At 35.7% G+C, this 18,445-nt stretch overlaps 1 protein-coding gene across 2 annotated transcripts; it reads left to right on the top strand.

Annotated features, from left to right (window-relative positions):
• Positions 1 to 2,185: 2,185 nt before the first annotated feature.
• On the top strand, positions 2,186 to 18,433 carry LOC125670580 (mitochondrial thiamine pyrophosphate carrier-like). Of its 2 annotated transcripts, XM_048905821.2 has the most exons (7): positions 2,186 to 2,588; positions 6,830 to 7,040; positions 8,608 to 8,760; positions 10,603 to 10,782; positions 11,124 to 11,310; positions 11,588 to 11,773; positions 15,651 to 18,433. In XM_048905821.2, the coding sequence occupies exons 2-7, from the start codon at positions 6,912 to 6,914 to the stop codon at positions 15,782 to 15,784; spliced, it is 969 nt and encodes a 322-aa protein (XP_048761778.1). In that variant the 5' UTR covers positions 2,186 to 2,588; positions 6,830 to 6,911; the 3' UTR covers positions 15,785 to 18,433. The 2 variants fall into 2 exon arrangements, with proteins under 2 accessions (XP_048761778.1, XP_048761777.1); XM_048905820.2 differs by having other exon boundaries at positions 11,588 to 15,787.
• The last annotated feature ends 12 nt before the right edge of the window (positions 18,434 to 18,445 follow it).

Below are 18,445 nucleotides of genomic sequence, written 5' to 3'. Positions count from 1 at the left end.
AATTTATTCAAAACCTTCTAAATGAGAAGAAAAAAATCTTTTGGTGTGGCCTTCACATGATAGAACAAATCCAACGTAATGCGGCAAGATTTGTAAAGAACAAGCCATACAATCCAGAAAAGCCGGAGAGCGTAACATCATTGATACAAGAAATGAAGTGGAACACCCTAGAACAGAGACGTATATGGACCGATGCAACACTCATGTATAAAGTAGTCAACCAACTGATAGCTATTCCAACGATATACTTACCATCATTAGCAACAGTACGAGAAACGAGGAACAGTCACTGCGTGAAGTTTGTGCCACCCCACTGCCGAATCAATATTTACAAACATTCATTCTTTTCGCGAACAAAACAATACTGGAACACTCTACCACAATCAGTTGTGATTTCACCATCGTTGGAGGTGTTCAAATCATCCATCCAAACCCTCCAGCCATGGCCCCGGCATTCACCGTACTAGACAGTTACAGTGACCTGTACAGTGTGAATGTCGGTCAATCCGGCCCTAGTCGACCCGGCCCCTGTCGATCCGGCCCCAAGTAATTCCGGCCACAATTACCGTAGTCAGCCCGTCCCCATATACGTTTTATAGATATTTTCTGTTTATAATTTATGTAATGGGGTGGGAAGTACATTTATGCTTTATAAATGATGAAACATTGTTTAATATGATAAATAAAAAATGTATCAATTCATCAAATTTCAGTTAAAGCAATACAAGTCAACTTAATTCAAAATAAAAGATCAAATAGAATGACATAGACAATTTTATTGACAATTAATTCATTATCAAAATTTCATTTGAGTGGCACGTTTGCTATTTATTATTTCCTCATACTTTTAATACTCAAAATTTACATGATGTAATATTTTAAAACAAATGAAATGTGTAGGCATGAGGATTATATTAGTCATGCCGATTGGTGTTAATATTGGTGCAGACTACTGTGATAGTTGAAAGTACCGCCAGTTAATTACAGCTTGTATTGCTTTAACATATAACAAATATCACTTACAAATTGAAAAAAAAAGATATAAAAAATTCTAGAACTCTTAAGTGTCTGCATCCGTAGTGTTCCAAACAGATAACGTACACGTCACGCACATGTACATGTTACAAACAAATCTTTAATCTAAATCATGGTTATAATCACTACAAACAATATAATTATATTGATGTTTGGATGAAAATTATAGCATTAACTGTAAATAAGAAGACAGTAAAAGCTTTATAAACCTTGGGGCCGGATTGACTGGGGCCGGATCAACTAGGGACGGAACGACTTTAGGACGGAACGACTAGGAGACGGATTAGTTTTGGGGCCGGAACGACCTGTTACCGTACAGACGTGGAGAGGGTCAGAAATCAGGAAAACTCACAACAAATTTTATAATTTAGAGCAAACTTTCAGAAAAAGAAGTGATGCTTTAAAACTGCAAAAATCATTATAGTTTATTATTCATATGTTGGTATAATACTGACACTGTCCATTTACTTGTGTATACCTACATGATTAGCAATTCATATATGTATGTACTTGTTTCCCCAACATGCTGCATCCACATGCAGCTTGCAGTCTATGTAACCTGTAGTTAATGTTGTAAACTTTCTTTCTTTTTTGAATTTCCTTCTTTATAAACTGTCTTACTGTTGTGCCCTCTGGGCCCAAAATTAAAATAAACTTATCTTATCTTATCTATACAAACTTGTGGTTATTTTTGTTGTTCATTAACTTTTTAATTGTTGTTTTCTATTTTGGACACTGCCATTCCTTTATATGCATGAGCATAGATTCCTCATTAGTAAATCTCCATTTGGATTTTAATGAGTAAACACATTGAACTTGAACTTGAACTTCTTGGATGAACAAGTCTTCCGATATATCCCTCACTATCATGCAATAAATGTATGATATGAAGATCTGAATTAGGTATTAACATTATCATTACAAAAGCCTTGATAGTTAAGACTTTCAAAGCAAATTAAAATTTTAAAGGCATTTTCACTCAAAGTGTATTTAAATACATGTAGCTGATTTCCATATCTGTGATCAAAATCAATGGTATACTGAGATATCAAACTCAATCCGAGGCCTCTTCGTGTAAACATTAAGGTCTTTACGAAGAACTTGAAAGTTCAGAGTACTTTTATTCAAAAGATATGTGGTTGATTTCCCAAGCGTGATATCAAGTGTTGTGTGTGTGGTTTTTTTTTTAAATTTTGGTTTTTTTTTTGGTTTTTTTGGGGGGAGGGGTCAGTACAAACACTCAGCTACTTGATAGTTTTAAAGGAACTTTGAAAGTAAAAGATTGGGGGGGGGGGGGGGGGGGGGGGTGAGTGCATGTGTACGAATGATATAATAGTTTTTTGCAAAGTAGACTTTACAATTCGGAACTAAAATGTTCCTTGTCACTATTTGTGATTTACTGGCACATATAGACTTCCGGTGGTTGTCATACACACAGATTGGCCATGCTCAGTTGGATATATTCAATGTTGTTTCATCATTTTAATGAAATAGATCTACGCTTTTGCGTTTTCAGCGGTTATGTCACCTTCAAAGATGTGATCACCTTGCAGGTTGAAACAAGATTTTATTTTTAAGACAATATTTGGTTTTTGTTTGCAGTGCACGTTCATTAGCTGTTCATCGTCAGTTTTTTAGCAGACAAAGTCATAAAGGTCATGCTCATACTAATATTGAGAGAATTGTACGTGCCGTAACGATTCACTTAATATATCTTACGACTAAGATCAAAATTTATTAACACTGTAATTTACTTATTTTTAGAGGGCGAAGCCCTCTCACGGCCCGAAGGGCCGTGAGAGCGGAGCTCTCCCTATAGGTAACACATATATACATGTTTAAAAGGAAAATATAGGAAAACAATGAAAAATTAAACCATACCTATGGAACTTGAAAATTTTGGTACTAATGGCGTCGATTCGAATACTATCGCGTGGACATGTATTTCTCCATTTTGAATCTCGTCTACCCTAGTTCACGTCGTTCCGAGATGTTACATGAAATTCGTAAAAGCATGTAAATCTTATTTTCTTAATCATATATAATCACTCCACCATTAACGCCATGTTTGTTGTTGTGGTTCAAACGCTATGTTTGTAAATTTGTTAAATAACGACGCTGAATATGACGTCACAATGTACTGATTACATCAATTGCGTTATATTTCCCACGTTCAATATATAGGTGGATCAAATATCCAAAATTAGGATGCTTTGATACAGCTCCGTCCTCGTGCTAACTTCCGGTTGTTTTTGTTCTGTTTTGAATATAGAGACTAATGCCAAAATTTGTTTGCTTCGCCCTCAAACACGGTCATGCCGTAAAACATATTAATTTCTTGTAGATTTTCTTAATTAATATGTAAAGTACATCCATGTTTTATATAATAATATGTCTTACGGCGTGACCGTGTTTGAGGGCGAAGCAAAAAGTATTGGCATTAGTATCTAGATCCATAATAGGACAAAAAATATTCCAAAATTAGCATCTAACGTGTGAGGACGGAGCTCAATCAAAGTATTCTAACTTTAGACATTTTTTATCCACCTATTCATTTAATGCGGGAAACTCTATGCATCTGATGTAAACAGTGCATTGTGATATCATATATAGCATCGATGTTTAGCAAATTCACAAATATAGGAGGCATGGTACGATCACGTTATTCATGGAGTTATTATATATGATTAACAAAATAAGATTTACATGCTTTTACGGATTTTATGTAACATCTCAGAATGACGTAAACTTGACTGACTAAAAGAAATGTCAATCAGTCCACCAGAGTGACGGGCATATGCTAATTTCGAGCCCTGAAATCATTGAAACATATCATACATGAATGTGATTGAAATATTTCTATACTATAAACATTCTATTTCTGTTGCCTTCACTGTCACTTGCCAGTGGCAGATTTAAGGGGGGGGGGGTGTAGCCGGCACACACCCCCCTAAAATTTTCAAATTTAAGATAAATTATTGTCTCTTGTTTAGAAAAATGTAAACGATAAAAGAAGCAATAATTTCTTCCACTCTCAGAGCAATAAATGACAAAATCTTTTGATTTATTAAATTACTTTTGTTGGCATAACTTACATTTTTTCCAAAAACCCTTAAGATTTGCATAATTTTATTGATTTTCCTCTATCAAAAACGACAGAAAATGGTAAAAATGACTACATAGGAGACATATTTCAAGCTCTAAAATATCTGTAAAATCCAGAAGCTTCCGGAGCCCCCTGGACCCTCACCAGGGCTTTGCCCTTGACCCACAAGGGGCCTCAAGACAGCCCCTGGACCCCCTGCCTCATAAAGTTGCCCCCCCCCCCCCCCCCACCTCAATTCTTGGATCCATCGCTGCTTGCTTAATCTTTGAGGGGCAAAATGTTCTGAGCTGTTTGCTCTCGGCTGCCTCTACTTTCCTTATTTATACTCTCAATCTTTCCACGTCACTAATTGTGTGATGAAAATGTCCAAGTCTTGTTGCAAACTTTTCAAGTTTGTAAAACTGTGTGGACAGCACTGCCTTTGAACAGAAAACACATTTCAATATAATTTTAAATAAATCAATAAATTCAACACTATTGCAGGTATACATGGACACACACACACACCCACGTGCACCTACCGGTATCTAATTTTTAAAAAATGAAATTCATATAACAATCCTCTTGTAGCAATAGCATGTTTCAGAAGAGAAAATTAGAACAATATTTATAATATTCACTGTACATAAACCTAGTTGTAACACAATGATGAAATATTTCAGCATTCACATATAATTATTGAATAAATTGCAACATATTTTAACCCCTCTCCACTATTGTTGCAAGGATACATTAAGATTTATTCACAAAACTAAAATTAATTAATGATTTTTCAGTTGTTAATAGCAAGTGGCATGGTTGATTATCATGGGGGGGAGGGGGGGGGGGGTGTTATCGTGGCTGCATTACTGGACATGCCAAGGAAATAAATTTAAGCAGTTCTTATTTCTAGATGCGTAAAAACAACGATTTAAAAATAAATGTTTTTGATCTGGCTGAATTGTATAATTTTTTTTTGCAATTTTTAAATAGCTTAAATTCAGTACCTGTGTTCCCTCACATAGTTTAACAAGATAGCTTCTCTGAATAATCAATTCCTTTTGAGACTTTAGTATTTAAATCAAATTTGTGATTATACACAATTTGTATTAGATGCCATATTACATATGCCTAATGTTTATGTATTATCCAGGTAGCATGGCTTTTACAAATGGAAATAACAAGTATTTAGATCCACCACTGTCAGTCTTATTATGACATACGTCAAAACATAGACATGACATCACACATCATCTTACCCTGCCTTTCATAAACATTGCACATTGTTAAACATTACGCCTAATGGTGCACTGAATTTTTTAGTTAGGAGACCACAAGATTAGGATGATAATCCATGTATGTTCACAATCATAGTCCAAGGTGTGGCTTTGCAAGATCTCAGCCAATTTTGACAAGTGACTTCTGGGATTGGCATAAAAAAATTCTTGTTAAAGTTTAGATTTAGCTCATTAGAGCTCGCAGTACGAGCCAGCACTTCACTCGCTTTTACCAGTCTAAATTAAGGTGCCCTAGCTAGAAAATTTTTGCAAGCATGCGAATATTTTGTTACTGGGGTTCAAAATAAGAAGTTCTTGCATCAATATAGAAGAGAAAATGCATTTTTGTATATATTCAAAACCAAATACATTTTTAAAAACTAAATTATAATACAGTACTGTGCCATAAGTGTTTTATGTTTGTGTTTAAGAGAAATGAAAATATGAAATACCTCTTATTAATTCATTTAAAAATATCTCTGTTTTTCACACTTTATATTTCTACCATTATATATATGCATGATTTCTATTATAAATCAAGCATTTCTAGAGAGCATGTGTTACTATCTTGTGTATACTCAGATACTGAGACTCTGATGTGGGTCTGTGGAAGAAGAGATGAGATGGCAGATACGTTTGGGATGATTTAACCTAATAAGAATTCCACCTTTACTAGGAATAGGGGCATACTGCACCTTTGTGGGATTGAACTGCACTTCTGTGGGAATGAAAGTGTATGATGCATATTGAATTGACTGTACATGTACTAATTTGCCAATGCTAACACTAGAAAAATAATTCCAACATGAAATAATGCAAACATATGTAGGAATGTAAAGATAGTTTAACCCCACCTGTCCTCAGATCAAAATTTTGCATAGTAATTGGTTACTGGTACAAATTAAATCATAGATTTTTTAACATGGTATCACTCTAACAGCTGATGAAAAATATTTCAGGATGCAACATTCTAATAGATTGATGTTTTCTGGAAGAAAAACTACATGCATTAAAAATAGCTCCTTTACAACAAAACACAGAAAATTGAAAGGAAAAAGATTCTTTTATGATATCATAAATCCAAACTGAGGTCATTTTGATCTAACTGAAAAGAAGAATATATCCGAGTTGCACTGAGATTGGGCCAAATGCACACGTGTCAGTTTTGCTGGACTAGTAGAGTCCTCATTATATATAGACTTTTGAAACTTTCTTATGAATGGATAACTTGCCCAATTATAATTCATATAAAAGAAAATGAAACTACAAAGTATACAGACCAAAACACCATGAAATTCAATGTGGAATTAAAAATTGGGTGGTCCCCTCAAGGTGGTGATCAAGGGGAGTAACTGGCTAACTTTTGATCATCTATATTGCAGTATATAATATGCTTTAATCAGTATCGAATATATTACTTTTTCTGTTTCAGTACTGGTTTACATGTTGAAAAAAAAATTTACAAAAGAGAGAGAGATAAAGCAAGGTGTCCTGAATCCAGAGTTTGGTGATAAATGGTGGGGTATACGCCTGAGAAGGAAACTCAGCTGTTTGCCTCTGAACAGGCTTTGGCAGGAGCAGTTTCCGGAGCAGTCAGTCGTGCTTTATTTCAACCATTTGATGTACTCAAAATCCGATTTCAAGTAAGGGTACATTGTATTTACTTAGTAGAGATTAATACAACTTGTCATTCTAAATTTAACTTCAGTAAAAACCTGGCTCTGAAGTCCAGAGTGTTTACTGTGTTGATATTATGATGTTTATATCCATGCAAAATTGAGTTGTGCAGGGTATATTGTTGTTCGCCTTATTTGTTTGTCTGTCTATGCAGTGGTGAAAGGCAGTAGATCCTTATACTTTGCATAAAAATAGCTTTTGACCTTAGGTTGTGTCATGACCCTTGACCTGAGAGTGTGCCATGACCTTTGCTCTTGATCATTTGGAGAAAATGAAGGTCACTGGGCAAATTGTTTTGAATTCATATGGACCATAACTTTGTAACACACAATTTACCTTTGACTTGAGGGTGTATCATGACACTGATCCAATGGAATTTATATAAGGTCAAGGCCATAGTAAGAAAAAGATTGAAAATATTGAAATTGATATTCTGATTATATATTTATGACCAAGATAACATGCTAATACCTGACATAAGGTAGCTTATTACTGAGCAGTATGTCTTGTTTTGGAAAAAGGTGATTGCAAGGTCAAGGTTACTTGGAGAAAAAGTATTGTATACCATATTTTTAAAAGAGAGAGAACAGAGAGATTCAGAAAATGATATACATTGCACAAAGTTTTCTTGGAATCTGTGCATATGCCTTGACCCTGATCAAAGGTGACATTGTGAAGGTCACTGGAGTGAAATAGCCAAATCTTTGTTCAGATCATATATTTGGAAAACAACATACACTGATATTTGACCCATATGCATTTTTACATGCTCAACTAGGCAGAGGGTAACGAAATATTCATTTCAACAAAAGCTTCGCATACACTCACAGTGTAGGCAATCAGTACATGCAAGTTTTTACTATGAATACCCATAATGACCTTGACATTTGGACCCAAAAAATCAATTGGGTTCTTTCTCTTGATAACAAGACTACATTTGAGGTATTAAATCGATTGAGCCAAAATTGTGGCCTTTAGAGTGTCTACAAGGTCAGTGATACACATGCTCACGAACAGTCCTGTTACTATATTCCTTCTTGCAAAGACTTGTGAGAAATAATAAGAACCAGAGACAATGTTATTGATGTCTCTAGTAGTATATAGATTGTGAAATTCAAAATTATAGATAGATCAAATAACTCTTTCTGCAGATGATATTTCAATAACATTTAATATTATTATTGAATTATTTCAATTTTCTAGTCTTATGTACTACATGTAGTTCCAGTATTTTTGGTAAAATACAGACAACATGATTTTGTATATTTGTTACCAAATTAGTGCATAATGTAGTGTTAACCTGTTTATTATTTGAAGTGTTTGCCTGGTTGGATATTTTTATTCATTGCATGATTTCATATACCAGGCAGCTGTCTTTTATTCCTGTTTATTTCTTGTCATCTGTTCTTAATAAGTAACCGATTTTAGATGTATCCCTGTAAAGGAGTTGGTTTTTAATGGTAGTCAGCAGACTAACGTATGATATGTATTATGATATGCAGTGGTTTTATGTTGGTTGTGTGAATTTTTCAGCTTCAGATCGAGCCATTAAAAAGATCTGAGACATCAAAATACTGGGGTATTACACAAGCCACCACCTCAATCATCAGAGAGGAGGGTGTCTTAGCTCTGTGGAAAGGACATGTTCCAGCCCAACTTCTGTCTGTTTTGTATGGAACCGTGCAAGTTTGTACTTCAGGAATTTATTTAAGAAATCAATTTCATTTTTTAAAATACATGCGGGTACGACTTCATGAAGTACTAACACACAAGTATGCAGGTGTGAAGCGATACAGTTCGTACCCTCATTTTATTTTTTAAAATTAAATTTATTTCTTATATTTACATTCTACTTTCATTATACCCCCCGCAACAAGTTGTGGGGGGGGGGGGGGGGGGGGGGGGGTATACTGGAATCGGGTTGTCCGTCCGTCCGTCTGTAGATGCAATGGTTTCCGGGCTCTAAAGCATTATCCTTTCCACCTACTGTCACCATATCATATATATGGACTACCCATAGGATGAAGATGTTCCCTATCGATTTTGGGGTCAAAAGGTCAAGCGCACTGGACATTGAAGTAGCAATATGGTTTCCGGGCTCTAAAGCATTATCCTTTACACCTACCGTCACCATATCATACATATGGACTACCCATGGGATGAAGATGTTCCCTATCGATTTTGGGGTCAAAGATCACGCGCACTGGACATCGAAGTATCAATATGGTTTCCGGGCTCTAAAGCGTTATCCTTTCCACCTACAGTCACCATATCATACATATGGACTACCCATGGGATGAAGATGTTCCCTATCGATTTTGGGGTCAAAAGGTCAAAGGTCACGCGCACTGGACATCGAAGTAGCAATATGGTTTCCGGGCTCTAAAGCGTTATCCTTTCCACCTACAGTCACCATATCATACATATGGACTACCCATGGGATGAAGATGTTCCCTATCGATTTTGGGGTCAAAAGGTCAAAGGTCACGCGCACTGGACATCGAAGTAGCAATATGGTTCGGTTTGTCATGCCATTTGTTTTTTACACTCAGAAAAGAGGTAGTTTATACCTATTACCAACACCCTTTGGGAGATTGGGGTAAGCGGGGGGTATTCTTAGTGAGCATTGCTCACAGTACCTCTTGTTTTTTTCGGAATTCCCAGCCTTTAAAATAGAACTACTATATTTATCAAGGTTCATGCATGCATTTTTCACAGCTAAAGCTCATTCATGAGGAAATTATTATCATTACAATTAGTAAATATATCAAAGACAAAAATATTGGAAATATAAATATAACAAAATATATTGTATACTTAACAAACATATGAATTTATGAATAGAAACACATGAAATTAGTTTAATCAGAATGTCTGGCAATTTTGACATTGGGAAAATTTGGTTAGTCTTTCATTAGAATATATATGTAGTTTTGAAATATTGGTTCTTATTTTTGTAGCAGGTTTTCATTTCATGCAATATGTATTCATATGAATGAAAATCTTTTGTTTTTGGCATAATTTGCCTTCTGTCAAAATAGCTTACATTTCCAGTTACAGCCAAATTTATGCAATATAATGTATTGTAGATATTGTTTTGTCTTTTGAAATGCAATTAAAATAACAGTTTAGTTTTATTATAATGTGACCTTTTTCCTTCAAGATTTGTTGAATTTAATTATCTTGAAAAACACACCATGTACAATCAAAACTTTTTTATTACAAGATATTATAAATCAGATAGCAAGATCCTTATTTTATTCTTTCGGGGCCTCCATGGCTGAGTGGTTAGTGCATCGTGCTCAAAATCACATGGCCTCTCACCTCTGCCGGCACGGGTTTGAATCCTGCTCGCGCCGGTAAGTGAGAAAGTTTCCCAGTTTACTTTTGGAAGGTCGTGGTCTCTTCCCAGGTACATTGTATCTGGGTTCTCTCTTCCACCAATAAAAACTGGGCGCCACCAGATAACTGAAAATTCTCGAGTGTGGTGGAAAACAATTCAATCAATCATTATTTTATTCTTTCCAGTTTGTGGCTTTTGAGGTCACCACAAAATTAGCCTGGCGAGTTCTGCCCGAAGATGTATACAGTGACCACAAGCCCCTGACACACCTTCTTTGTGGGGGTATGGCAGGGTGTGCATCAACCCTAGTGATACAGCCTGTAGATGTCATGAGAACAAGACTTATATCTCAGGGGAAACAGAAAGTAAGCTACAGGGGAAACAGAAAGTAAGACATATCTCGGGGGAAACAGAAAGTAAGCTATCCAAATAGAATATTCATGTAAGCATACTTAAGGAAAGACAACTATTCATAATCATTGATTTAAAGAATAGAAAATTTGCACATCTTTCTGCTTGCTAGATACAACATTTCTTATATGTAAATGTATTTTATGATGATTTAGCTGTATTCTTCCTTCTAATAGTCTTATAATAATTCTAGCTCTATTCTTTTATCCCAAAAATGCTTTTCCTTACATTTATAGCTGTATTATTATTATAAAACTGTTATTTTACATATTACTGTTTTCCGTCGTACTTATAGCTGTATTCTTCCATGATAAATGGGATGGTAACTATTACTCGCACTGAGGGGGTGCGTGGTCTTTATCGAGGTATCCTGCCAGCCATGTCACAGATAGCCCCTCAGATAGGACTTCAGTTCAGCTTCTATACTCTCTTAAGAGACCTCTGGAAAAAGCTCTTGCATAAAAATGGAGAAGAAATTTTAGGTAATTGGTATATATGTATACCTTTAAAAATATATAATTTCCGAGAGTATTTCAAAAGGAAAACAAACTGTCTAGAGTTGTCTGTGTTTTCATGTTTTTTCCCCCAAGATTTCAGAAGAAAAATTGAATAAAAATGTCAAAAGAATGATACCAGAATATTTCATAGAATAACTGATAAACAGATGAATTGAAATTTGAATGAAAGATAGAGAAAAATAAAGTATTAAGTAGAATAGTAATGAATGATAATGACATCAGAGTCTCTATTCTTTTATAGAAATTCAAGGCAGTGCTGTTTGTGGATCAGGTGCTGGGCTCATTTCTAAAACCCTGATTTACCCATTAGATGTGATAAAAAAGAGATTACAAGTTCAGGGATTTGAAGAAGCACGTTCAGAGTTTGGCAGCACACGCCATTATAGAGGAATGAGACATTGTTTATTCACGATTGCGAAAGAGGAAGGTATCATTAAAGGGTTTTACAAAGGTCTGACCCCAAGTCTATGGAAGGCAGCACTTGTATCTGGTTCCAGTTTTTATGTGTACGAAAAAATTTGTCAGTTGTTGGAATTCAGAAAGAAAAGAGATAGAATATGTAGGAGTGATGATAAGATTTGAAATGCATGTACATGTACCAGTATTTAATCTGTTACAGTTGCACAGTCATACTAAACTCATGAAAGTAACATTTTTATCAGCATAATAGTAAAACGTGTGGATCTGGTAGAGACTCAATCTAGACTCGGCCCTCCTGATATTTTTTTTTAAATGTATACTGTATACAGGGACATATTTGCTCCCATTTATTTTTGCCCTCATTGTCATTTGGTGAATGCAAGGCTGGGTAAATTTAAATGAGACAGAGTTGTCTTTTCTCTAACACTACTAGGTCTGGGAGAATTTAAAATGGGGCAAACCAGAAGAATTTAAAATGGGGCAAAACAGAATGGTAAAAAAAAAGGGAGGACAAAAATAACCCTGTAGATAGTATTTGTGACAATTTTGATGCAATATTAAAGCTTGAATTCAGATTCCTTTAATAGGTTATACCCCATCTTGGAAAAATCATCAAGTATTATCTACAGTTTAGGGCATTAATTCAAGGGTTTTAGAAAATTTTAAGTTATCAAAATCCTCATCTGAATTTACAAGAATGTGATGCAATAAATACCTGAAAATGGTTTAGACTTTATGGGTAAACTAAAAATAACCAATGCTCCCCCAGAAATCTATATCAATCAAATTTAGAAGAAACAATTTTCTCACCATGTAACAGAATTCATAGAAAATACATTTTGTCATAACCCATAATGTTGTAGCAATGTAAGACAGAAAATTCTCACACGGGTCATATTGGTCTCACACTGGTGATCTTGTGAGAAGTTAGAATCTCATTCTTGGTATAAAAGTTGACAATGACTAGACAATAAAGGAAGGCCATTTGGTCATGGTCAGACGTGCTGGTAATTAAGTAGAAATATTGCTTATTGATCAAGACGAATATTGGTAATATTTTTCCTGACTTTAACATTACATTCCCTTTGATCTCTAAAAATTCAGTTTAAAGATGCATTGAACATGCAACATTTCCAATATTAATTTAGCTCCACCCTCATGTAATTTAATCAATATTAAGGTAGCTCCACCCTCATGCGATTTAATCAATATTAAGGTAGCTCCACCCTCATGATTTAATCAATATTAAGGTAGCCCCACCCTCATGTGATTTAATTAATATTAACTAAAGGTAGTTCCACCCTCATGATATAATCATTATTAAGGTAGCTCCACCCTCATGTGATTTAATCAATATTTAGGAAGTTAGCTCCACAGGTGATGATTAACAATGAACACAATATTGTAACTGTACTTGTGTTGTATTGGTTCAGTACTTTTCATTAGTCCAAACATATACAAGCCTATCCAGCTGAAAAATGTTTCTGTCAACTCAAATTTTGTAAGGGGCTACATTTTATGGTAGAAGGATTGTTTAATCAAAAAGTCTTAAATCTGTACAATTTTACAGTTTCTGTTTTATTTCATAGATTATCGTTATCTTGATGTGTATTTTAATTTTGTAATTTATGATACAAGCAACAGAGACTTGGAATTAATTCACATGTAATTTCATTTTCGCAGCTAATATAATGTCACAATGCACTGTTTACATGGACTACATTATATTTCCCGCGTTAAATGAATAGGCGGATTAAATGTGTAAAGTGGTTGTTGCAAATGTTATGGGTCTTCACTTGACTTAACGGTCACACCATAAAACTTATTACTATGAGATTGTTAAACATATCTTTTACTTTTCATTCAGACATGCTATACCTGCTTGAGAGATTGACTTTTTAGGTCACCTGAATTCATTCAGGTGACCTATTGCTATCTGTTTTTGTCCGTCGTCGTGCGTTAACATTTGAACATTTTCAGCTTCTTCTCTGAAACCCCTGAACCAATTTCAACCAATTTTGGCATATAGCATCTGTGGATGGAGGGGAACAAAAATTGTGAAATTCGTGGTCCCTGCCCCCCTGGGGCCTGAGGGGTGGGGCAAAAACCATCAAAATGAGTGTAATTTTAAAAAATCTTCTTCTTTACTCCTGGACATCAAGAAGCCAAACTGTGGGCATAATTATAATGAGCGTTGAGCCCTCTACCAAAATTGTGAAATTCATGGCCCCTGGGGCAGGGGTTCTTGTGTTAGGGTGGGGCTCTATTGGTCATATAGTGAAAGTGCAGAAATTCTTTGAAAATCTTCTTCTCTGTCTCTGGGTATTAAGTAGACAAACTAATAGCATGGTAATGATGAGCAAGGATGCCTCTTTATACCCCCTGCAACAAGTTGTGGGGGGGTATACTGGAATCAGGTTGTCCGTCTGTCCGTCCGTCCGTCTGTAGACGCAATGGTTTCCAGGCTCTAAAGCATTATCCTTTCCACCTACCGTCACCATATCATATATATGGACTACCCATGGGATGAAGATGTTCCCTATCGATTTTGGGGTCAAAAGGTCAAAGGTCAAGCGCACTGGACATTGAAGTAGCAATATGGTTTCCGGGCTCTAAAGTGTTATCCTTTCCACCTACAGTCACCATATCAAACATATGGACTACCCATGGGATGATGTTCCCTATTGATTTTGGGGTCAAAAGGTCAAAGGTCAAGTGCACTGGACATTGAAGTAGCAATATGGTTTCCGGGCTCTAAAGCGTTATCCTTTCCACCTACAGACACCATATCATATATATGGACTACCCATGGGATGAAGATGATCCCTATCGATTTTGGGGTCCAAAGGTCACACGCACTGGACATTGAAGTAGCAATATGGTTTCCGGGCTCTAAAGCGTTATCCTTTCCACCTACAGTCACCATATCATATATATGGACTACCCATGGGATGAAGATGTTCCCTATCGATTTTGGGGTCAAAAGGTCAAAGGTCATGCGCACTGGACATCGAAGTGGCAACACTCAGAAAAGAGGTAGTTTATACCTATTACCAACACCCTTTGGGAGATTGGGGTAAGCGGGGGGTATTCTTAGTGAGCATTGCTCACAGTACCTCTTGTTAAAAATTGTGAAATTCATGGCCCCTAGATCAGGGGTTCTGTTGCTAGGGTGGGGCTCTATAAGTCATATAGTGAAAATGCATTATTTCTTTGAAAATCTTCTTCTCTGTCCTTGGGTATTAAGTAGACAAACCAATAGCATGGTTATGATGAGCAAGGATGCCTCTTTCAAAATTGTGAAATTCATGGCCCCTGGGTCAGGGGTTCTGGTATTAGGGTGGGGGCCCTATTGATCATATAGTGAAAATGCATTTTATTTCTTTGAAAATCTTCTCCTCTGCTGCTGGGTATTAAGTAGACAAACTAATAGTATGATAATGATGATCAAGGATGCTTCTTTCAAAACTGAAATTTATGGCCCCTGGGTCAGGGGTTCTGGTGCAAAGGCGGGGCTGACCACATAGCTATTCAATGTTTCTTCCATCCAAAAGTAAAATTCTTATATTTAAACACAAACCTAATTCAAACATTGGAAGGTTGTTACATAATACTCAGGTAACCTATAAGGCCCCTGGGCCTCTTGTTCCTATATAAATTATGAATTACGATTCAGCGTACATGTGAATGTGTAAAGCTCATGTTCTAAACTGATCTGGTGTAGATTGATATTGTCTTTATGTGTATGTGGTATTTATGTATATATATATAGAGAGAGAGAGAGACAGACAGACAGAGAGAGACAGACAGAGAGAGAGAGACAGAGAGATTACTGATATTAGACATTTTACATAATTTGTAATATGTATTGACTTTTTTTGTAGTATGCCTCAAGGGAACGTGTGATGTTTTTACCAACTCGAAATGTAATAAGATTTTATATAATCAACAAATCAACAGTTTTGTTTCATTTTGCATAGTCATTGTGGATGTTACAAAAATATTTGACTTAAGATAAAATGATAACACTAAAATCATAAGGTACAAAAATTATTAATATATACATATATAAACTCAATTTTCCCAATTCAGACTACTTGTTCCAAAAATATGATTCAAATTGGTTTGATTTGTGGGGAGGCTCAGATAACTTTCTAAGAATAGCCAAACAAAAAGAAAACTATTGGATGGGAGCAATGTCTCACTGTGACTCCATTAGAGAGGGTATCTTGATCAATTTACTGTCTCAATTTAGTTCGACTGCTGTCTCATCTCTATGGTTATCAAAAGTGATTCTTTACATCTTAAGATTTGACTTGATCAGTGTAAACAAGAGTGGAAAAGCTTTTTCAGCTGTGTTTATGCCCCCAGTTAAAAATTACCCTAACAGAAGTCTATTTTAGACTAACTTCGATGCTTATGCCCCCAGTTAAAAATTATCCTAACAGAAGTCTATTTTAGACTATCTAACTCCGATGCTTGTGCCCCCAGTTAAAAATCATCCTAACAGAAGTCTATTTTAGACTGTCTAACTTCGATGCTTATGCCCCCAGTTAAAAATTACCCTAACAGAAGTCTATTTTAGACTATCTAACTTCAAGATTAAATGAGCTACCTTGTTTACTTGTCAGCTTCTGTAGGGCAATTTTTTTGGCTGAGCTCTCGGTCTTAATTATACCCTTCTGTAACATCTATATTTTGATTGGCTTTTCACTTTTCATATTAAAGAGTTCCAAAACATAAAATCTTAGTTTCTCTGATCGTCACATTGCCCAGGCATCAATTTCTATGTGCTCCACATGATAACAAAACGTACAAAATATTTTTATGAATTTTACATTATGGGATTTCTCAAAAATGTACCATATTTACAATAGTATTACGGTAACAATAAAAATGGCTCATAAATTGCAAGACTCGGAAAGTCTCATTCAGTCTAAAGTAACTACATCATGTATCGGGTGTTACTAAGCGAAAGTCTAATTGAACCCTAATTAAGGTTCCTTCAATCTCTGAGTTTACGCTTTAAACTCCTCCATGTATCCCTCATTCCACTTTGTTGTGGTCTTCACGACTCTTCTTCCATAGAAGCAATCTGAATGCACATGTGAAAGCGCTCTCATTAGGATTGCCTGTATGTCAGGACATCCAAGTTTATATACTTCCTCAACCATCTGGGATGGATTAGAGACTTTTGGTTTGGACTGGATCTTTCTGGTTAACCACCTTCATTGTTTTCTTAACATCTCCATTTTTTTCTTGGGAGCATGGGCGTGATTTGGCTTTTGCACGATTCTAACAACCTCTTCTGAAGTTGAGCTCGACACCCAACTCTCAGAGTCTCCTGAGAAATAACCACTGAAGTCATCGTAACTTCTTGTATGAGAATTCCTTACTTTCTGGATTGCTCGTCTTCAGGACATGTCTCTTCAATTGACACGATAAATTGCATTCTTATTCGACGCATAACTATCCCGTGGGGACCCGGGTTAGAATAGGTCCTCAGTAACCCTTGCTTGTCGTAAGAGCCGACTAAATTGGATGCTCCTTCGGATGAGACCGCAAAAACCGAGGCCCCGTGTCACAGCAGGTGTGGCACGACAAAGATCCCTCACTGCCCAAAGACCATGAGCGCCGAGTATAGGCTTAAATCTTGCAGCCCTTCGCCGGCAATGGTGACGTCTCCATATAAGTGAAATATTCTTGAGAAGTTAATACATGTATTCAATCAATCGATGCATAATGCATTCATCATAACAGAATCGCTTTCCCGTTTCTTGTCCCACACTTAAAATATAGTGTTTCTTCAATGCTTTATAGTTAGGTATCCTCAAAGGGCACTTACAAGTGATCTTTTCTCAGTTTTAGCATGGTGTTCCTACAAAAGCAGAAAACGTATTATTACCATACCACTTTATTACTTATATTAATCTTCAATAACATACATGTAGTCCTTCCACAAAGATGGATAAAATTTTCTTTTTCACTTATACTGTCTATTGTGTTTGGAAGATTTCATAAAAAAGGGGTTATACATGATGACAGAACTTCATTATAGAGAGTTTATTATTTGTTGTGTAAATAAAGATTGAAGAATGTTAACTTATTGTTTACAAAGTTTGAAAACGGTATGCCTATCGATTCGATCTGAGTTTATGATATATATCACATTTCAAGTGTTCTGTAGGTAAAATGTGCTATTTAAAAGTTATAATTGGCCTAAATGTGCTGCTCTCTTGTGACCATGGGTATATTCATGAACAGTTCTATGCTTGAAAGTTAACTTTTTGGCTTGCTTTCAATTCTGATCCCATACAAAAATAGGTACGTCTTCTTCTGTGACAATTGCGTTTCTCTTTGTGCCAAAGAAATTTTATTGTAATCCCTCTAAAATTGAGACTATTTTGTGTTTGTTTCGTTCATTTTCATAGTTGGCAGCTGATTTTGTCTTTCAACTGCAATTCACTCACTGGGTAATGATTGAAAACAGTACTTATTTCCGTGCCGAACTACCGGTATCAGCTGGCGTGAATGGATATAGGTCTAATATGGCCCAAGAAAAAGAGAACTGTTGAAATTGGGGTTTCCAAACTTTTTTTCTGTATAATACAGCTATGATCATGTGTACAACTTTTTTGATGTCAGAAAAATAAACTATTTTATCACGTTTTTGCTTATG

This window comes from Ostrea edulis, chromosome 4 (assembly GCF_947568905.1).
Source record: "Ostrea edulis chromosome 4, xbOstEdul1.1, whole genome shotgun sequence".
NCBI lineage: Eukaryota > Metazoa > Mollusca > Bivalvia > Ostreida > Ostreidae > Ostrea > Ostrea edulis.
Note: the sequence above shows the minus strand (reverse complement) of the source record. Positions and strands in the feature narration are given on the sequence as shown.